This window comes from Schistocerca cancellata, chromosome 9 (genome assembly GCF_023864275.1).
Source record: "Schistocerca cancellata isolate TAMUIC-IGC-003103 chromosome 9, iqSchCanc2.1, whole genome shotgun sequence".
NCBI lineage: Eukaryota > Metazoa > Arthropoda > Insecta > Orthoptera > Acrididae > Schistocerca > Schistocerca cancellata.
The window spans coordinates 334468917-334492750 of NC_064634.1; the positions used below are offsets into that span (position 1 = coordinate 334468917).

Sequence of the window (23834 nt, forward strand, 5' to 3'; positions counted from 1 at the left end):
ATGAAGGAACTGAACCCGTAAAAGCCTTAAACACCGTTCACGCAGTGATAGAACTACCAAGAAGGATGTCGCAGTGGTAAGGCGCTGGACTCGCATTCGGAAAGGACAACGTTCAAATCCCTGTCTGCCCACACAAATTTTGGTTTCCATAGTTTTTATTTATGATAAATGTGTTTGTCGGAAAGGATCTTTTGAGAAGGGCAAGGCCAATCCCCCCCCGCATCAATGTGAGATGAGTTTGTGCCACGTCTCTAATGACGTCATCATCGACTAGACAGTAATACTTAACGGTGTTTCGTCTTTCAGTACCCTAACCAGAAGCACCGGTCTTTTGCGTTTTTTAGCACTTTAGATGCCGCTCTATAACTTTATCGTTTTAATCCAAGAGATTAACAACGCCATACTAGCACATTCTGTACAAGTGAAGGCGAGTGATATATCATAACATGTAAGTTTTCACGGCCGGTGTCTTCATTAATTAAAACTTCCGGGCTGTATTTCCGTGGTCCATATATAGAACTTCTTCTCCTTCCTGACGTTTCGTTGCCTACTGCGGGCAACATTTTCTGAGGTGAGTCGGCGACTGGCTGCTAGGCGCTGGAGGTCCCGCTTATATAGAGCACTTAGATGGCGCCACCATTCATCACGTGCTTTCGACTTCGATTGCCTGTAATCGAGAGAGATGGCACTAGCCGCAGATAGTTTAAAGTCGAAAGCACGTGATGAGTGGTGGCGCCATCTAAGCGCTCTATATAAGCGGGACCTCCAGCGCCTAGCAGCCAGTCGCCGACTCACCTCAGAAGATGTTGCCCGCAGTAGGCAACGAAACGTCAGGAAGGAGAAGAAGTTCTATATATGGTCCACGACAATTCAGCCCGGAAGTTTTAATTAATGGCGAGTGATATAGTCAGGGAAAAAAACTGTATCCAAATTAAAAACCAGTTTAACCAGACGGCTTATATCAGATCTCCCAACTAATGATTTATCCTGAATGTTGAAGGAGAATGAAAATGTTGGCGCAAACCTGAATGTTATAGGTTAAATCACCATCATCAGTCGGTTTCTCACTGTTAAGTGTCCTTACCTAATTTTTCAATTAATTTCTTACTTAAAATATAGGTAAGAACTATTTTACTGTACAGAGTGTATGCTATAGTCTCCCCTCATTCTGATAAACATTAACTGTTGTATATCACCTCCATGACTGTTCTGTTAATAGACAAAAATATTTCTGTTTCAGTGTTGGTTTTACTGCTTACTGGATAGAACAGGAGCGGTAAGTACATATGGAACATTGTAAACGTGGTTCGTGTGGGGCACACGATACTCATTAAAGCGTGTACTATGGTAAGTTGACGGGTTTCACCTTATGAGAGAGGATTTTCATATATACATATTGACCGCGTGTACCTGAATGGTAATAACAATGGTACGTCAAGCAAGTCCGAAATGCAACTACACGTCAGGACGGACAAAAAAAAAAAAAAACACAGAAGATGCTACCAATTTGTTAATAATACGGTCGCCAGCCTAATTAGGCATTAACTGAGTTTCTTCCCTGTACAAGTTGATGTACATTCATGCAAAACAACACGTAGTAACACTGCATAATATAGTGAATTTTAGAACGAGAAAATCTATTGAACTGATAATTTCACTTTCTGTACTTGTATGGATAATCCGTAAATACATAACACTACACTATAATGTTTACTACAAAACTTCGTACTGTCTATTGATCTGATTAAAATCGGGCATAGGTTACCCTAGAAATAGCACTTTCGAATCACACACACAATGTCAATTTTGATAAACGTAAAACACTAATAAAATTTGGCTTATATATTGACATTAACTTTGCTGGTCAAATCAGTTCAGAACACTTCAGAATTCAAATGAATAAAAAAGGGGGGGGGGGGAACCCTGAAACTTATGATTACCGTATTAAAAAAATTGATTATTGAAATCATTATGCGCTCAAGATTTCCAATATATGAGTTACTACTCTTTTTATCTTATTTCCTACTCATTTAAATACCTTTATATCTGTCTCGAAATAATTTAACTCCATTACTAAATCAATATTAAAGTTATCTTCCAACGTTGTCAGACCTCCGTTATTCATTTACTGGTTCATTAACAAAACAATTCTTTAAACAACATTCTAACATAGTTAGGTCTGCAGGTAATTATTACTAACACAAACTTTAATTTTTCATCTCGGGACACTCAGATTGCACAACATTTGGAAAGGACCCTATCTAGGTTAGTTGTGAGGATAATAAAATGATAGGAAAGTTCTGGTAAAATTTAAGTTGTTATTGAACAGTATGGAACAAAAGTAACACTGGTCCATACGAATACAGTACTAAAAGTTTCAACCTGTTTGTATCGATGCGGCGGTTGGCAAGCGGCGAGATGGCGAGGCACAAAGCAGACATACAACCACAGCTATGGCTCTTGACGTATCGGCACTTTATTTCTTCATAGCGTCGCAATACTTTTCCATTTAGTGCCTATGGAATTTTGCCATGCTGTATGGGTGTTGGAACGGCATACCCGAGGCTCCATGGAACTACTTCTTCCAGAAGAGCCTCCTCGCTCCAGAACGTGTTGCTCAGATCAATGCCAAACTCCAACTACTACTGCCGAGCCCATTATGGTGTGTAGCGCCCGTGCGCATTTTCCCGCGCTCGCCTGCCATCCACCTTTTACCGCTCCCTTGCAGACAGGGTATTCACCCGAGGTTTTGCATTCTACATATCCTAATACATTGCCTACATATGGACCAGACGCACAGTTACAATTTTAAACATGTTACAACAGTTTCAACATTTGTTACATTTCAATTCTATTACAATATTGCATGACATTTGACATAAACATTAATATTCACATTGAAACTTGTTTACAGTTTTCTTAACACAATGACATAAATCAAAAAAGAAATGAAATCAGAACATCAATTACACCAGTTTATCGAAAAATCAGATGGAAAAAATTTTACTTATATGTACAATAGTACAGCGTCGTTGTTGTTACAACATCTGTACAGGGCATTTCTCTCAATATAACACAGTTTCACTGCAAAATAATAGTGGCTTTCAACATCCTCACATTCAGTGAGGTGAATTTAGAGCGTTCCTTGCAGATGTCTTTCCGATAAATAAGGATTACAATAAGGTGAATATTGCTAAATGTGGATATTGCTATTTACAACAGAAACAACAACGGTAGCCACTATTCTCGCTGGAGTTCAGTCAGCAGTCTGGGACAGAAACAGTAATTGTTGTTGCGGTCTTTAGTCCGAGACTGGTTTGATGCACGTCTCCATGCTACTCTATCCTGTGCAAAGCTTTTCATCTTCGAATAACTACTGCAACCTACGTCCTTCTGAATCGCATTACTGCATTCATCTTTCGGTCTCCCTCCATGATTTTTACACCCCCCCCTTTCCCTCCCCCCTCCCCCCACCTCTCACACACACATATTTCTCTCCAATATACTAAAGTGGCGATCCCTTGATGTGTCAGAATATGTACTGTTGTACTGTCAACACAGAATGTGTACTATCTTTTAGTCTTTGTGCCAAAAATTTCTTTTCTCCGCAGTTTTATTCAGTACCTCCTCATTAGTTACGTGATCTACTCATCTGATCTTTAGCATTCTTCTATAGCACCACACTTCAAAATCTTCTATTCTCTTCTTGTTTGTAGTCCATGTTTCACTTTTGTACATGATTACACGTCAGACAAATACCTTCAGAAAACACTGCACAGCACTAAATGTTAACAAATTTATCTTTTTCAGAAATGCTTTTCTAGCTGTTGGCGGTCTACGTTTTATATCCTCTCTACTTCCGCCGTAATCAGTTACTTTGCTGCCCAAACGGCAAAACCTATCTATTACCTTAAGTTACCCTTTTCTTAATTTAATTCCTTCATCATCACCTGATTTAATCCGACTAAATTCCATTATCCTTGTTTTGCTTCTCTTGATGTTCATCTGATGCCCGCCTTTGAACAGTGCGGCCGAGCGGTTCTAGGCGCTCCAGTCTGGAACCGCGCGACCGCTACTGGCGCAGGTTCGAATCCTGCCTCGGGCATGGATGTGTGTGATGTCCTTAGTCAGGTTTAAGTAGTTCTAAATTATATGGCACGTATGACCTCAGATGTTAAGTCGCATAGTGCTCAGAGCCATTTGAACCTGTCTTTCAAGTCACTTTCTATTTCTTTCAACTATTCTCCCAAGTCCTTTTTTGTCTCTGATAGAATTACAATGTCATCGGCAAACCGCCAAGTTTTTATTTCTTCTCCTTGGACTCTAATTACTACTCCAAATTTTTCTGTGGTTTCCTTTAATGCTTGTTCAATGTCAGATTGAATAAAATTGGCCATAGATAACAACCCTGTCTCACCCCCTTCTCAACCACTGCTTCTCTTTCATGGCCTCAACGCTTATGACTGCCGTCTGGTTTCTGCACAACTTGTAAGTAGTGTTTCGCTCCCTGTCTTTTACTCCTATACCTACAGAATTTCAAAGACAGTATTCTAGTCAACAATGTCAAAAGCTTTCTGTAAGTCTACAAATGCTATAAACGTAGGTTTGCCTTTCCTTAACCTATCTTCTAACGTCAGTCGTAGGGCTAGTATTGTCTGGCGTCTTCCTACATTTCTCCGAAATCAAAAATGATCTTCCACGAGGACAGCGTCTACGATTTCTCCTCTTCTTTTGTAAGGAATCGTGTCAGTATTTTGCAACCAGAATTTATTAAACTGATGGCTGGGTAATTTTCACATCAGTCAGCAACAGAAATTGGTAATTCTGTTAATTTGGAGTTGAGTCATCCTAGCCTATTAGAGAGCAATATTCCATTGAAAAACGTTTCTGTATTTATAAAATCTCCCGCTGCGGTTAGCGTATCTTACAGCTTTCCATTCCTTAATCCGTGTGACGTTTATCTTTAGTTTTGCATTATAAGGCTTTCGTGTGACCCATAGCAACCACTTGCGTGCAGTTCTGATCTGAAAAACTGTAATAAAAGACACCTATGCATAATAGTGGCATAGTTCACTAGACAAAGGAAGCGGCTAGTCGGGTAGCAGAGTACTTGTGGTGTGCACATGGGGTTTTTTTAGGCTAGGCAGTAGTGCGAGGTGTCCTGATGAACACTTACCAGTCGACGTGCAGGCAGGGAAACTAGGACGCGCTCAGTGTAAAGACACTTCGGCTATCAAGATATTAGCAGTAAATTTTCAGAGCGTTCGGAATAAAGTTCCTGTATTTACTGCCCTGCAGGAAGCGTGTGGCGCGCAAATTATACTCGGGACTGAGACCTGGTTGAACCCTGAGGTAGGAAGTTTTGAAATATTTAGTTAGGATTGGAACGTGTATCGGAAAGACAGATTAGAAGTGGTGTGTTCATTGCAGTTGACAAAAATATTGTGTCTACTGAGGTCGAAGTAGGGTGTGATTGTGAAGTTATCTGGACACGTTTAACAGGGCTAGGGGAAATAAAAATAATTGTGGGGTGTTATTACCGGCCACCAGGTTCCACCGTGACAGTTCTAAAATCATTCAAAGGGAGTCCACATCCTGTATCGCAGAAGTACCCGGATCACGATAAATTAGTCGGAGGCGACTTCAACCTACCTAGTATAGACTGGGATGTCTATGGATTCATTACAGGTGGTACAGACAAGCCGTCGTGTGAATTATGTTTGAACACATTACCCGAAAACTGTCTTGAGCAGCTAAATCGACAGCCAACGCGTAATGGAAATATTTTAGATCTGGTAGCCACGAACAGACCAGACCTCATCGACGGTGTCAGTGTTGAGACAGGGATTAATGATCATGATGTTGTCATTACGACTATGGTTACGAAAATTAAAAAGTTAAAAAGTCGCTCAAGAAGGCTAGGAGAGTATTCTTACTACAAAGAGCAGATAAGCAGTTGCTAGCATCCCACTTAATAAATGAATCGACTTCATTCACTTCCGGTACGATGGACATGGAAGAAATATGGGCAAATTTTAAACACATTGTAGATTACGCATTGGAGAAGTATGTGTCGAAAAAGTGGGTTACGGACGGAAAAAGCCCACCGTGGTTTAACAGCGCAATTCGGAGAACGCTCAGGAAGCAAAGACAGTTGCACTCGCGGTACAAGAAAGATCGGGAGAATGAGGACACGCAAAAGTTAGTAGAGATACGTGCTGCTGTAAAAAGAGCGATGCGCGAAGCATTCAACCACTACCACCGTCATACCTTAGCAAAAGATCTTGCTGAAACACAAGGAAATTCTGGTCTTACGTAAAATACGAGGGCTATCCACAAAGTACATTGCGTTTTCGTTTGTGTCCGTTAGGGGCGGGGCTAGCGCGGCCATCTTCGTGTCATGGCATTCCGCCGCTCATTCGGCATCCTGCCGTGCTAGTGAGAGGTTCGTGCTGTACTCCGTTGAGTTACTGTGACAGTTTGAAATGTCAGCGTTAATTGAAAAGCCGCGAAGTGTGAAGTGCGTGCTGTAATAAGGTTCCTGACTGCAAAAATCTGTACACCGATAGAAATCTATCGGCAGCTTTGTGAAGTGTATGGGGACAACATAATCACTGAAGGTGGAGTGCGTCAATGGGTCATAAAATTTAAAAATGCCCGAACTAACGTTCACGACGAAGATCGAAGTGGAAGGCCCAGCATAGTGACTGCTGAACTTGTCGAAAAAGTCGATGCCGCTGTCCGTGAAAACCGTAATTTCACAATAATGGAACTCTCTATGAGTTTTCCACAGATTTCACTAAGTTTGTTGCACGAAATCATTACCGAAAAGCTTGGTTACCACAAGTTTTGAGCAAGATGGATACCAAAAATCTTGCCAGAGATTCACAGAAATCAGCGAATGGCTGCGGCGTTAACCTTTTTGGACGCTTACGAGAAAGATGGCGACTCATTACTCGATCGCATCGTTACTGGTGACGAAACATGGGTTAAGCATGTGAACTGCGATACAAAATTGCAGTCAATGCAGTGGGGGCACACAAATTCCCCCCAAAAACCCAAGAAATGCATGCAGACAATGTCGGCAAGGAAGGTGATGGCGACTGTCTTTTGGGACAGAAAAGGTGTGGTTTTTTGGATTTCCTGGAAAGAGGCATTACAATAAACTTTCAAAGGCATTGCCAACCTCAGAAGAGCAATACAAAACAAGCGCAGGGGAAAGTTGGGCTGATTCACGACAACGCCCGGGCCCACACGGCAAATGCCACTCGTGAAGTTCTCGAATGTTTTAAGTGAGAGTTGTTCCCTCATCCGCCGTACAGTCCCGACCTGGCACCGAGCGACTTCCACTTATTCCCAGCAATAAAGAAGTGGTTGGCTATGCAGCGTTTTGATGACGACGCACAGCTTCAAGAAGAGGTAACCACGTGATTGAAGGCGCAGGCGGCCGAATTTCACGAGGAAGGAATTTCCAAGCTCGTCCAGCGCTACGATAAGTACCTTAATGTAAATGCCAACTATGTAGAAAAGTAGTATTGAAGTGTGGCTTTCATCTGTATATAATAAAAGAATTTTCCAATACTTTATTTATTTTTAACTCCAAAACGTAATGTACTTTGTGGATAGCCCTCGTAGGTAAGTGGGTCGAAGGCTTCCATCCAGTCACTCACTGATCAGTCTGGCCTGGCAACGGAAGACAGCAAAACGAAAGGTGAAATTTTAAATTTAGCATTTGAGAAATCTTTCGCGCAGGAGGATCGTACAAACATACCGCCGTTTGAGTCTCGTACAGATTTCCATATGGAGGACATAGTGATAGACATCCCTGGGGTTGTGAAGCAGCTGAATGGGTTGAAAATAAATAAATCGCTAGGTCCTGATGGGATTCCAATTCGGTTTTACAGAGAGTACTCTACTGTATTGGCTCCTTACTTAGTTTGCATTTATCGCGAATCTCTTGCCCAACGTAAAGTCCCGAGCGACTGGAAAAAAGCGCAGATGACGCCTGTATATAAGAAGGGTAGAAGGACGGATCCTCAAAATCACAGACCAATATCCTTAACATCGGTTTGTTGCAGGATTCTCGAACATATTCTCAGTTCGAATATAATGCATTTCCTTGAGACAGAGAAGTTGCTGTCCATGCATCAGCACGGCTTTAGAAAGCATCGCTCCTGCGAAACGCAACTCGCCCTTTTTTCACATGATATCTTGCGAATCGTGGATGACGGGTATCAGACGGATGACATATTCCTTGACTTCCGGAAAGCGTTTGACTCGGTGCCCCACTGCAGACTCCTAACTAAGGTACAAGCATATGGGATTGGTTCCCAAGTATGTGAGTGGCTCGAAGACTTCTTGAGTAATAGAACCCAGTAAGTTGTCCTCGGTGTGTGTTCATCGGAGGTGAGGGTATCATCTGGAGTGCCCCAGGGAAGTGTGGTAGCTCCGCTGTTGTTTTCTATCTACATAAATGATCTTTTGGATAGGGTGGATAGCAATGTGCGGCTGTTTGCTGATGATGCTGTGGTGTACGGGAAGGTGGCGTCGTTGAGTGACTGTAGGAGGATACAAGATGACTTGGACAGGATTTGTGATTGGTGTAAAGAATGGCAGCTAACTCTAAATATAGATAAATGTAAATTAATGCAGATGAATAGGAAAAGAATCCTGTAATGTTTGAATACTCCATTAGTAGTGTAGCGCTTGACACAGTCACGTCGATTAAATATTTGGGCGTAACATTGCCCAGCGATATGAAGTGGGACAAGCATGTAATGGCAGTTGTGGGGAAGGCGGATAGTCGTCTTCCGTTCATTGGTAGAATTTTGGGAAGATATGGTTCATCTGTAAAGGAGACCGCTTATAAAACACTAATACGACCTATTCTTGAGTACTGCTCGAGCGTTTGGGATCCCTATCAGGTCGGATTGAGGGAGGACATAGAAGGAATTCAGAGACAGGCTACTAGATTTGTTACTGGTCGGTTTGAACATCACGCGAGTGTTATGGAAATGCTTCAGGAACTCGGGTGGGAGTCTCCAGAGGAAAGGAGGCGTTCTTTTCGTGAATCGCTACTGAGGAAATTTAGAGACCCAGCATTTGAGGCTGACTGCAGTACAATTTTACTGCCCCAACTCACATTTCGCGGCAAGACCACAAAGATAAGAGAGATTAGGGCTCGTACAGAGGGATATAAGCAGTCATTTTTCCCTCGTTCTGTTTGGGAATGGAACAGGGAGAGAAGATGCTAGTTGTGGTGCGCTCCGCCATGCACCGTATGGTGGATTGCGGAATATGTATGTAGATGCAGATGTAGTTAAAATAGTATAACAATTAATGTACCAATATCTATCTTTTGTCTGTACCTGTACTAATAACAAATATGAAAAACTGTCGTATCTTTCGCAACACTCTTCTCTGAAACTACTAGACGAATTTTCTTGGGTTTTCGCAGATGCCTTGAACATAGCATGGTGCAACGTGTAACCTTGGGACCATGTTATCGTGATTTAAAGTTTTATATAAAACTTTCGTATCTGTTTCTCTGTTTGGACACGCTAATCTACAAAACAGCTAAAGGGATTACATGGAGTTTTCACAGGTAACTTGAGCATAGCTTTGGTCACCGGAGAGGTTTTATTTCATACAAATTGGATCACGGGAAACGATATCGTAATTGTATGTCTTATCCACAGTAATATTATAGATGCCTCACATTTGCACGACTAACCCATTGAACAGATTTCGATGGTTTTGGTATGGAGGCAGCTTGAGTCCTTAGGAAGAATACAGGCTACTTTATAAAATGTGGAGTACAAGATACTTATTGATTTGAAGAACATTACGTGAATCGGGGGAAAAAATATTTACTATTCGAAAAAAGTATTCACTCTTTGCTTTTGATCTTCATCACGTGATATGATTCAAAATGTTGAATACAGTGTTTGCACAATCTTCTGTTTGTTTAATCCGTACTTGTACACTATTTGTTGCATAATAAAGACATGGTATAATGATGCTACTTCAATAGCACGATGCATAGACGCGCGCTCGTGGCGACGCAGGTCACACGCCACTACGCACTGCTCCGCAGCGACGCCTCGCATGTCAGCGCATCGCGCATTGGCACAGCTTTGGAGGGAGGAAAGCAGGGAGCCCATCACGAGCCCTAACAGGCAGACACGCGAGGGCAGCCGACGTCATTGACGGACCGTAGCTTAATTACTCACCGTCAGTCATCATAACAAAACTACTGATAAGGAAGTGCAGCTGTGGGTAACAGCTGCAAATAAGAACTTTCCCCTGTCTGTCTTAACTTTATACCATATGTCTTGCCTTTCAGATCATTCACGTGCTGTCTTACGATCATGAGAAAACTGTAATATCGCAGCAAACGATAATGTGCGTTAATTTTATTTATCTGGTTCTACACACCAATAAAAATTCGTCAGATACAAGTGTGTATCAAGATTTGGACTTTCAGGATATTGGACTGTTTTTGTAACGCGTAATACAGTAGCGTCAACAGCCTTACATTTTTTGCGAACATATTGTCAATGTTTTGCAGAGCAAAGTGTAACAATATTTCTCGACGTTTCAGATGCATGCAGATGGAGCTTTCGACAAAGATCTCCTGAAGATGGTACTTCAGGGCTTCCCCAACGGCCCCAATCTCGCACACCTCGACGAGACAACCTACACCTGTGTCGCACAGAGGAGTAAGTCAACAGTGCTTCTTCTTGATGCAAGAGTTGATGAAACTGTAACTGATTCAACTCTCTACACTCAGCTGCATGGGCGGAATGACAATAATTGTTGTTCATTTCGCTACTATGTTATTGATGACAGCAGTTAAGACTAAGATTGCGAATGCATGTGACAATATTAGAACTGTTGCTGTTCTATCGGACTCACAAGAGTGTAAAGATAACAGGTTGACATCATCAAGATGGACGTAAGCTGATATAAAAAAAAATTAGGATTCGTCTGTGGAACACAGTCATTTCTAACAACTCATTACAGAAACTAAAGTTTAGTAATTAAAAGTGTGAAACAGCACGACAAATTGTGCTTCACTTAGTTATTATTACCATATTTTTAGCAGTGCTGGCTAGCAAATTAGATGACATAATCGATGCTATTTTCTAGAACGTAATTACTGCAGCTGCTTTCGAAATCTGTTTATAGAGACATATAGCTACCTCTAAGTAGACGCTTTAGATTCACCTCATTTAAAGTGCGTGGAAATGGCTTTATTTATCCATAATCCCACCTATCAGCCATCGGTCAGGAAATCCACAACATCCTAAGCATGAAGTCACCTAACTAGGCGATTATATCCCTCGTCAGCGTGTCTGGTCACCCCAGAATTCCATCACTGTAAATCTTTAACCGCCTTGCATGCGTTTACATTCCCTACACAAATCGTTTAGCTTAGCACACTGGACTCGCATTCGGGAGGGCGACGGTTCAATCCCGCGTCCGGTCATCCTGATTTAGGTTTTCCGTGATTTCCCTAAATCGTTCCAGGCAAATTCTGGGGTGGTTCCTTTGACAGGGCACAGACGACTTTCTTTCCCGTCCTTCCCTAATCCGACGAGACCGATGACCACGCTGTTTGGTCTCTTCCCCCAAAACAATCCAAAATCGTTTAGCAACTTATAAAATGCCTCTTCTCACCTACACTGGCATACCCGATTACCTACATATTTTTTACGATTCCCACAAAGCTGACACCGACCAATCTACCACTTTCTCCTTACTCCCTAACCCACTTAGTCTCTCGCTTTGCGCCAACACACTCTTTCATGCTGATACAATACAATCTCCACATGTCCAGTCCTCCCCCGGCCAAACTGTAACCAGCATCTCTTACATCACCATGAACCTGTCCTAACATCTTTAAGACTCAACCGACTACCACTGTCATATTCACGTAAGGACACTTATCCTATTCAGTCCTTTTCTCTCTTATCGCTCAATTTTGATTAGGGGTCAATCACAAAACAAATTCTATTATAAAATCCACAATATCTGTCACCGAATACCACATCTATTTCACATACAAAATTACATTATCATATTTCGTTTCCATCCTTACTCCCTGGTAGTACTCATCACCCACCACCATCACCAACAACGTGAACTCAACACAAACCAACAGTTACTTCCACTAAAAAAAATGTTTCAAATGGCTCTGATAAAGGAACCTCCACATCGCACTCCCCTCAGATTTAGTTATAAGTTGGCACAGTGGATAGGCCTTGAAAAATTGAACACAGATCAATCGAGAAAACAGGAAGAAGTTGTGTGGAACTATGAAAAAAATAAGCAAAATATACAAACTGTGTAGTCCATGGGTAAGATATGCAACATTAATGAGGATATGAGCGCAGGAATGCCGTGGTTAGCGTGAGAAGCTGCGGAACAAGAGGTCCTTGGTTCAAGTCTTTATTCGAGTGAAAATTTTACTTTATTTTCGCATAGTTATGATCTGTGCGTTCGTTCATTGACGTCTCTGTTCACCGTAATAAGTTTAGTGTCCGTGTTTTGCGACCGCACCGCAAAACCGTGCGATTAGTAGACGAAAGGACGTGCCTCTCCAATGGGAACCGAAAACGTTTGATCGCAAGGTCATAGGTCAATCGATTCCTTCACAGGAAAGCACGTCTGATATATTCTATACGACACTAGCGACGGCATGTGCGTTACATGACAGGAATATGTTGTCGACCCACGTAACTTGTACACTTGGCGAATGGGTAAAAAGATTCTTCTGCATTGCCTGATTTAGGTTTTCTTGTGGATGTGATAATCACTCCCAAAAAAGTGATGAAAGCATAAGAGTTTGTCACATAAACTGCAACAAATGAATGCAACAGTTTCACAGTCGCACAGTTTTCCCTGTGCTCTGTCAAAACATATGTTTTTAACGTTTTTTCCGTGTGTATACCGTCAAATCCTGCATATGTCCAAGCACATCTGAACATGTCCTGGAATTTTGGAGAGCGAAGTTGATTATGTATGAGTGCCTGAACTTTGATAATTGTTTGAAAATAAAAAATTAAACTTTTCACTCGAGGGAAGATTTGAACCAAGGACCTCTTGTTCTGCAGCTGCTCACGCTAACCACGGGACAACGGCATTCCTGTGCTCACATTCTCATTAATGCTGCATCTCTTACCCGTGGACTACTCAGTTTGTATATTTTGCTTATTTTTTTCATAGTTCCACACAACTTCTTCCTGTTTTCTCGATTGATCTATGTTCAGTTTTTCAAGGCCTATCCACTGTGCCAACTTATAACTAAATCTGAGGGGAGTGCGATGGGGAGGTTCCCTTGTGAGTAGTATGGGACTTAACATCTGAGGTCATTAGTCCTTTAGACTTAGAACTACTTAAACATAACTAACCTAAGGACATCACACCCATCCATGCCCGACGCAGGATTCGAACCTGCGACCATAGCAGCAGCGCGGTTCCCGACTGAAGCGCCTAGAACCGATCGGCCACACCGACCGGCTTTCAGTAAATTAATAAAACTTGTTTATATTATCTTTTGAGAGATTCATAACGAGCTATCTGTATTTTGAAAGCATTTGGTTATGTTAACGCCGCTTCTGCGTATTGTAAATCCCAGAAGAGCAGATGTAGATGCTACTGCTGAGAGCCTGCTCGAACCACATGTAGTCTGCGACAGGGTGAAACAACAAGGGGAAAAAATCATTAGTCACAGTTATTTCATGGTCATAAAAGCAAACAAAACTGTGAACCTTTCTGGTTCATTTTTTTTTAAACAGGGCAAAACATATTTGTGGCTTATTACTTCGAGCATCATCTGGAGCAGTTAATATATTATTCCGATGAGAACGTGGTTGTGCCGGGAAGATTTTTCACAAGGGAAAGGGATGACACTTGGGTCAACGATTTTAACCATGTTTTTCAAGGACATTCCATACTGAAAATTTTTCGTACACTTCCTAGGTTTTGAAAAAAAATCGAGGTCAAGTTTTATGACGGAAAAACGTGTTTTCTGTGTTATACGTCGAAAGAGTATCTAAAAACAAACATTTTTTATTAATATTGGGTCTAGTGTTAACAAAATTCGAGTTATTAGCGTTTTTGCGTTTCGTGCTGTAACTTGGGTACCCACATGCAGTCTGCGTTTAGCAGAGTGAAATCGGCGGTCGAGCGATCAAGGCATTAGACTACCAAACTGATGGTCCGTATTCGATTCTTGAGGGTGGCTTTCTTTCATTCGATATTTTTGTCGGCTTTTGATAACGCTATTCCCATTATCACAGTATTATTTCCTTCTATTTTGTTTTATTTATTTTTATTTATTTATTTTTTAGCAAAAAGCTGGAGGTGTAATTAATAATCAACAAAATATACACAATGAATTGGCGCTTACTTTCATCATGATACATGGGGCGCTAGATAGGACTTTCGGACGTGATGACGCCCAGCCGACCTGCTCCGTGAAAATTATACTCCAGAGATGTACCTTTCTGAGTCAACCGTGTGACGCTTCATTTTTCTGACAAGTAAAGAATTTCATCGCTCTACTTCAAAATCGTGTGACATCACAGCAGAGCAGATAATTCCAAGATAGGGCGGATGCTATCAAAATTCAAGCGTTACTCCATAGCCGGTTGTCCACGCCTGTCTTTCAAGATATGCTTGTATATGCTTGTTACGCATCCAGTCTATTTTTACCAACGTGAATCAGATATGTTTTTCACAAACAATGTATCAGAAAACATGTCAATGCGTTGAAATTTCGTTCACGTACTCGGCACGACGGGAGGAATATTTATGTTTTGCTTGCTGTATGATAAGTTTCACCCTACTGAATGTGAGAACGCTCACGAACAGACGATCAGTTAGGCTTATACAATAACACACAGTACTTTAGATGTATTTTTGTAGTATGCATCACGAAGAAAATAACTCAGTACATTATGAGATATACTTTTTTGAATATTAATCACATCTCCCGATGTTTTACCTCAGAAAAAGGCATAGAAAAGTATTCCGATTACGAGAATATTATCTGATGCACTGAAAAAAATATCATATCTAAAATAATGCCGCAACCGAGAATCGAATATGGGCAGCCGACTTGGTAGTCTAACGCTTTACCCGTTCGACCACCGACCGCGCTATGAGAGACACTGATTGATGGTTATCCAAGCTATAACATGAAAACACAAAAACGTTAAATATTATTTACTTTGGATCCCACATTATATTGATGAAAATGTTCGGTTTTTGACCCTCTTTTGATATATAGCACTGGAAATATAATTTTCCGTCATCAACTTTAACCTCGATTTTTTTCAGAAACTAAGGTATGTCTAGCGAAAAGCCGAAACATGTTGTTGTAGATGTGGTCTTCAGTCCTGAGACTGGTTTGATGCAGCTCTCCATGCTACTCTATCCTGTGCAAGCTTCTTCATCTCCCAGTACCTACTGCAACCTACATCCTTCTGAATCTGCTTAGTGTATCCATCTCTTGGTCTCCCCCTATGATTTTTACCCTCCACGCTGCCCTCCAATACTAAATTGGTGATCCCTTGATGCCTCAGAACATGTCCTACCAACCGATCCCTTCTTCTGGTCAAGTTGTGCCACAAACTTCTCTTCTCCCCAATCCTATTCAATACTTCCTCATTAGTTATGTGATCTACCCATCTAATCTTCAGCATTCTTCTGTAGCACCACATTTCGAAAGCTTCTATTCTCTTCTTGTCCAAACTATTTACCGTTCATGTTTCACTTCCATACAAGGCTACACTCCATACAAATACTATCAGAAATGACTTCCTGACACTTAAATCTATACTCGATGTTAACAAATTTCTCTTCTACAGAAACGCTTTCATTGCCATTGCCAGTCTACATTTTATATCCTCTCTACTTCGACCATCATCAGTTATTTTGCTCCCAAAATAGCAAAACTCCTTTACTACTTTAAGTGTCTCATTTCCTAATCTAATACTCTCAGCATCACCCGACTTAATTCGACTACATTCCATTATCCTCGTTTTGCTTTTGTTGATGTTCATCTTATATCCTCCCTTCAAGACACCATCCATTCCGTTCAACTGCTCTTCCAAGTCCTTTGCTGTCTCTGACAGAATTGCAATGTCATCGGCGAATCTCAAAGTTTTTATTTCTTCTCCATGGATTTTAATACCTACTCCGAATTTTTCTTTTGTTTCCTTTACTGCTTGCTCAATATACAGATTGAATAACATTGGGGAGAGGCTACAACCCTGTCTCACTCCCTTCCCAACCACTGCTTCCCTTTAATGTCCCTCGACTCTTTTAACTGCCATCTGGTTTCTGTACAAATTGTAAATAGCCTTTCGCTCCCTGTATTTTACCCCTGCCACCTTTAGAATTTGAAAGAGAGTATTCCAGTCAACATTGTCAAAAGCTTTCTCTAAGTCTACAAATGCTAGAAACGTAGGTTTGCCTTTCCTTAATCTTTCTTCTAAGATAAGTCGTAAGGTCAGTATTGCCGAAACATGTGTCTCTTTATTTTCAATATAGAGCGTCCTCATAAAACTTAACCAAAAACGGTGACCCACATGTCAGAGCCTCCCGCATCACTATTCTTTGTCCTCTATCTAAAAATTAGTACCTGATAAATATTTCTTTGCAATTTCCGGTTAGCGATTTCATTCATCGCTATTAAATGCAGTGGAACTGTTAAAGAGCTTTGTTTGCCCAATACACTCATTGATTTAAAGCAGACGACACGAGAGAATCATATATGGAAGTTTTCATGCAGATTTATCTTATTTTATAAGTAACACTGAAAACCGATTAGTGCACCAATTCATCACCACCATTTAAAATAAAATGCAGCTCGTACACTGATAAAGTATGGTGAAAGTACTATAATGGGTACAGAACTGTGCCACAATATTGGTGAGGAAGGCATTGTGTTTGAGATCTGCTGCCTGTATAACGCAGAGTTCTACGTAGGTTGCCTTTCCTTATTTCGCTATCGTCTTGTTTTGGGGTCACCAAACTATCACTTTTCAACGCTTCTGGATGTGGTAATATCTTCGAAATCGAGACTACTTTACCATTACGTAGTGTGCTTTCGCGCCAATTAAAATTTTGCACCTTGTTTGTGTGTGACAATTTATTTCATAGCGAATGTGAATATAAAATGTAAATCAGATTGAAAGTCTTTGTAGAGGCACATAACGATTATGAATATAATTATTGGAAAGAATTTAAAAACACTGTGAGGTTGCTTAAAAACAGTAGCCCGTTTTCTATGAAATTGTTTATTAACCATCATGAAGCGTTTCGGATTTAACCCATCATCTGAGGACCAGTTGTAAACAAACAAAAGTAACAGATGTTACAGAATTTTACGGGAAAGAAAGTTTCTTATAAAAGTTAAGAACTTCTGTTTTGTAATAAAAATGAAAATGTGTTTTTATGTTAATTTACTTAACCATCTAGGATTCTAACAGTTTTCTTTTGGCTATATCGTGACAATTTTAGATGTGTATACAAACAAAAAGCCTTCTAAATAATTTTATACGCTGGCTTTATGATAACATGAATTTTTATAAGAAAGATAAGATATTTGCCCATATGCAGGCAAGCAATTTTTAAATATTTTGTATATTGAGACTTACTTTTGGCAACTGCCTCTTAAAATTTTAAATGTAATACTTGCTTTGGACACGAATCTGTGGTGCGTTGTTCAAACGTGCATTCCCACTGTTACATCACCTAGCGTGGCCGAGCCTTCCTCCCGGCCCACACGTTGGTGCTGGCCATTGCTTGTCTGCTATTTCAACAGTCAGGATTGAAAGTGCAACTATTGGTGATACCTGTTATTTTACATATTGGTAGTGACAGTATATAAAGACAAAGTCACAGTCTCATGAGTCTCATGTGTTTGTATCTAAAACGGTATTTATTTCTGTATAAAAAAAACTGATTGTTCTTGAATGTTGTTCGTTTAGAACTGCCTTTTATATGAATTTTGCGTTGTGTAATTTTTTTTTTAATTTATAATAGTTCATCAGATGCGTTAGATCCAAAATGGGTCACGACAGTTAATAAACTAATTCAAAGAGAACCGGCGACTGTTTCTAAACAACAACACAAGTTTAAATACTTTTCAGTAATTATGTGAATATAAAGATTTTTTCAAGTACGAATGCTGTACCTCAGAACGAGTCACTAAACTCGCCTACGATCATTACTATCCAGTGAACAATTTTCACGTGTTTGTGAAATATGTATCTGTAGATTCATAAATATTTTTCCTCGTAAATAATAAGGAAAGTTCATTAATTAGTACATTCATGTTTCAGGTGAGGTCGACCTTTGTGAAAGGGCATACGCTATCGTTAAGTGCATCATGACTGAGGTAACTAAAATCTATTTCTTCTTTCTTTCTGTCTAACCAACCAGGAATAACAAAATGTTTCTAACTACTTAAGATTCAACTCGTACTATTTTTCTTATGTACTATTAATTCCATGCTGCAACGTATTGCAGTTACTTGGTTAATACTTATAACATATGTTATTTCGTAATATCAATATATTTAGTATAACCGCTTTCATGCAGCACAGTGTAACTTTGACGACGGTTCATGGTACTGGTCACAGCGAACCGATTATTGTAATTAATAATCCCCAAGGAAATGTATTGGTATAGTCTTGCAGTACTTGCACATTTGCAGTGTAATCTAAGATTAGGGCTGTGGTCAGCCCATTAAGTCCGCCTTGTATGTGCTGCAGGTAACGATATAACACTATACAAAGGCTAAACTAATGATAATATGTTATACTGGAAATCATCAGACCATTCAAAACAATATTTGCCAGTAAATCGTTTCATTTCGGTTGCAAGACTTCTTGCTGCCTATAGCGTAACTAAAACTTCTCAAGGTATCCTTGACTATCAATTGTGTGAGTTTTCTACAGTGGCGTATAGAGACTAGTTTGAGGGTTGACACTGTGATGTAGCGGCAAACTTCGTAGTAAGATATATCATGTGTCCCTGATACTTTTTGGAAACATCTCTCAGTGAGACATTTCCCGCATTAAACTTTTCATGATACAAAGGCAGGGTGTCCCATACGTAATATACTAGCAATTGCACTCAGAAATGTTCTTCAGGTTACGAGCATTTTAAACAAACTTGAAGGTCGAGTCAGTTTGTGTACCTGACATTCAGAGGAACCTGCTGAAAAGTGGGAAAAATCGCAAATTTCAAACACGGAAATATTCCACAATTATCTGCTTTGAATAGATTTCTTAAATTGTACCTTTTCTTTGTCTGAAAGATTTTTCTTTTTCATATGTAACATCGACTGGGTAATCTTAACAATGTGTACCATGCTTAAAGAACGAAATTGACATTTTGTAGATTAATGAATACGTTTAATAATACATTTCAGAAATTGTAGTGAAATAAAATCAGTTTCCCCGATTTTGAGATCTTAGAGATCATGTAGACTACTGACATTGGGAAACCTACAGGCCGCTTTAAGCGACAAGGGCAGCCAATACGCACGATAACGGTTGAGGAATGCTCAGAACAGTTGTCTATTACAGTAAATCTAAACCAGACTGTCCTTGAAGTTTATTCAATGATGCTAGTTTTATACGCATTTTTATCTCTAAAGTTAAATCCCAGTTTCTAGATGTTCATGACTCAACTCGTCCTTAAGGAATTATTTTAGTTGCACCCCAGATCGTTTCATGTGCAACAGCGGCCACCTCATTATTCTCCTGATCTATTCATCTGTCCTGAGATAGGGACATTTAGAAACCACAGTTGGTGCACTCATGCACCAGCTGTGTCTCACACCTTTTTATATCTTCTGAACAAGCAATTGATAAAAGAAAAACTATCCTACAAATAGCTTTGCCATATGTGTGGTAAATATAGCATTGTGTACGCATCTCTGAAGGAAATATCATATAGGGAAGTATATGTTAGTAATAATGTAACGTCACAGAGACAGTCCATGCTTAAGTACATTTGCCATAGTAAACAGTATAACATCGTGATACGATTTTGTCAGACACAATATGCAAGTAGCGTAAAACACATAAGCTTTCCACTGAAACATATAAGATAAGATTAGATAATGTAAAAATAATATTTTGAAAATCATATCTATAAACATAACCCGTGTATCGTGATATCGCACATTATCCGCGTGTGACTGATCAGTGGTGTGATTCTGGATATACAGACCAGCTGTTCTTTCCCTTGTAATACAAACAACAACTCGGCTGTACACCCAGGAACACACCATTAATATTTATGTATGTACTTTGTAAATATTTATTTAGGTAATATTGAAGCTGAAGGTTATATAGAGAAGAAACTCTCTCTAAAACATCTGTTAATGAACTTGTTTCAGGAATTATCAAGAATGCACCACTCCAGTTGAACACACATTTTGGCAGCAAATAGGTAACCAAGCAATTAAAAAGAATGCCATTACACTCTTCTTTGATCACAGCTGCGCCTGATGTATCAAGCACAAAATAGTAATAAAATATACTTAATAATGAGTTTTCTTTGTTTGACAGCTACCAAGAGTTCACATTTTTCTCCCAGGAAAATATGTTTATTAACATAGTTACCCCCCTCTCCCCCACACACACACACACGCACATACACACATACAATGTGGTGTAACTTCCAAAAACAACAAGGAATGAAACCGTGCATTACAATAGTGAAATTGATAACCCTTTTCTGAGTGACACGCTATTTTCTGAGCGGCGTTACTGATTCTTATGATCATACGATACAAATAAGTTTTGTACTAAATTCTAAATTAATATCCAAGACAAACTGTATGTAGGAAATTAATTTCTGCGAAGAAATTCTTCCATTGCGCATTTCAGATGCTCCTTGCCTATTACTCTGTACTGAATGGAACAACAAACATACAAATACACGAGGAACGAAAGTAATGATTCAGTTGACTAAGAAATATAATTATAGACGTAACACAGTAATAAATTGTATTAGCTGAGACGAAAACAACCTCGATGAATGTGGTAAAATAATTTACGGGAGGAAACATTAACACCTTTCAGAATTCACAAGATTTCCACATTTGCTTATGTTATTCTATGACATGCACAATCAGAAACGAAAAAATGTACTGAATAGTGTGACCAACATGCGGCGCTGGAGGTGGATTTCTTAAATTAATTAGCTAATCAGCTGGTGCACTCAAGAATAACCTCAACACATAGCTTTGTTGTCCACCAACAATGGGGCCCGTTTACAAGCTTGCTGTCCACAGAAGCGAACAGCGAATATACTAAAAACTTGTGAGTACTGGTTAGGGCGTTACAACATGTTAGGCATCTCCGTCAGACATAGGGAAGAATTCGTTGATTGTAAATGATTTAATGATTTATTGCTCGTCCACCAGCACACCTGACTTACCACTGTCTGTAAATGATTTTATGATTTATTGCTCGTCCGCTAACACATCTGATTTACTACTCGTTAGTTACAGTCGGCACTTCAGATGGGATAATTTAACTGTAGAGAATATTTTATACGTCAGCATATAAAACAGTACATGCAGCAATGATAATAAACTCGTTTCAGTGTCATAACCTATATTTAAAAAATTGAGATTACTGAGCTTCATGTGTGATGAAAGTCTTACATTGTTGCCAAACTCACCGGATATTGAAGTGTTGATAACCTTGGACATTTTAGAATGTCTCAGTGCCATTACCTAGGATGAATGCAGAGGATGGCCGTTAAAATTTTGGAAAGCCGTGGTCTCGAATCTAGCTTAACTACGAGACCACAATTTACACATCACCTCTAACAAAACTAAGTCCTAACCGAATATTCTGAACACAGTACTCCATCCACACTGTGTAACTTGTATTTAAATCCCAATCAGCCACATATTCTCTGGTGTCTGCGGCATCCACAGAATAATAAAAATGTAAATTATAAATAAAAATTCTCATAATTAATTGAAAATATATAAGTTTTCAGTTAGTAAAAAATTTCCATTCAGGTGAACTACTGCTGAAATTTTCAATTGAACTTTTGCTACACATGTATCAAATAATGATAACTAGCCTCACTGAAGATGCAGATCGTTTAATAACACTGAAAGTATCTGTGAGGAGAAATATTTTTGTTAATGTTACTTTAGTGAGCTCCGTCTCTGTCGCAGCAATACATTACATGAACAGCCACAAGTGTTATTACAAACAGAAACGTAACCTAATCTTAAGAAACATTAGTCAATAATGCGTGCTTGTAGGATGACCTCTTTCCACTAAATAGTTAAGACAAATCCTTAGTTTTGCATGAATCATTAAATAACTTCCTTGTTGGATGCTACTAACAATTATTTAATGTAAATGACAGTGTTTCTTGACCTTTAAGAAAATTAAATAGGCGTACAATAAAAAGACAGAGCAGGTACCAAGAACGTTTTTGTTGTTCACTGGAGGCCTACGCCAGAAGAAGTGAAGGCACAGGCAAAAATACTTGCGTAGCAGTTAAGAAAAACATCTGAGAACTGAAATTAAACAATCCTCTTCGCCTATAATTTCAAAGATATCTTCATGAGCGAAAATAAAAATGTTATTTCACAAAAATAGTTGCTGTTTGGGCCCCTATGGTACAGCTGTCCTAAAGTTGACATTAATTACTTTTGTTCTTCATCGAGACTTTAGCACTTAAGACATCAAACAGAGGTTCCTAGATATCACTTAAAAAATATCAGGTAAAAGACGATGAATGAAGGAAAGTACAAAGTACTTAAAACTAATCAACTAATCACACTCGCACTGAAATATAGTATTAATTTACGTCTGTTAGTCCCGCAGGCAAAATGAATCAACAATGTACCGAGTTTTGTACATGTAGATGGCAATATAGCCACAGACACTCACATATTTGATACTGTAAGTGTTATCTTACACCAAATCACCGAACAAACAAAATGAAGGTTTTACAAATTAGTAACAGTACAGCAGCAAGTGTTGTTGTTACTGAGTGTACCTAACTGACAGGCTAAGCACACAAAACATAATCGTAATATGTACTGACAAGAAGCTTACAACATATGACAAAAATTTTCAAATTCATGTGTAGCCACGACTACATTATCGATATTCCATTTCAAATGGCTCTGTCTTTGTTGTATGACATTTGTGAAACTGCTTGCATGTGTAATGTTGCCCTGATCCAGAAAAATAATTTAGAGAATTTGAGATCCAAGCTCCAAATCAGAGTGTACTACTTAAATAGATAACACAAATTAACTGGGCAACAGATTTTAACGTGGAATTCGCACAGATATGAAACGACAAGCGACTTGAGTGTAGCTGTATATTATGTTTACTCTGAACATTTAAATTAAAAGTCCTCTTTAACACTGCAGTTCGCATGTCATTACGTTTAGAAGTTAAAAACTTTAATATTGCCTGTAATTAGATACTAAATAAATTAAAATCATAGGATGGAGCCCATTATAACGCGACTATTGTCATGAACTTCCTACCAATTCTACATAAATGGCAACTCCGGTAACCACTTCACCGAATGATTATAAATTCTATCGTAAAGTTCTTACTCAACGAGGGTAAAGCGAAACGGAATAAAATAGCGCAACCACGCTTAATAGTTAGAGAAAAGAGGCTAGCCATATTACCGTACATTCCTGATAACCAGGCAGCCACATTGCAAGTACGTGTCACACGCGATCCATCAGATTGCCTGCGATTTCCATGCGATCAGCGATCGATCACTGCAATCTGTCCACACAC

General features: G+C 39.5%; 1 protein-coding gene across 1 annotated transcript in view; it reads left to right on the forward strand.

The window, feature by feature from the left end:
- The window catches only part of LOC126100629 (uncharacterized), a 35952-nt gene extending 15373 nt beyond the window's left edge, over positions 1-20579 (forward strand). Inside the window, exons 4-7 of the mRNA XM_049911256.1 lie at positions 1241-1276; positions 10604-10721; positions 18360-18415; positions 20429-20579. Coding sequence (XP_049767213.1) covers positions 1241-1276; positions 10604-10721; positions 18360-18415; positions 20429-20458 — 240 coding nt within the window. The 3' untranslated portion in view covers positions 20459-20579. The remainder of the gene's footprint in view (positions 1-1240; positions 1277-10603; positions 10722-18359; positions 18416-20428) is intronic.
- The last annotated feature ends 3255 nt before the right edge of the window (positions 20580-23834 follow it).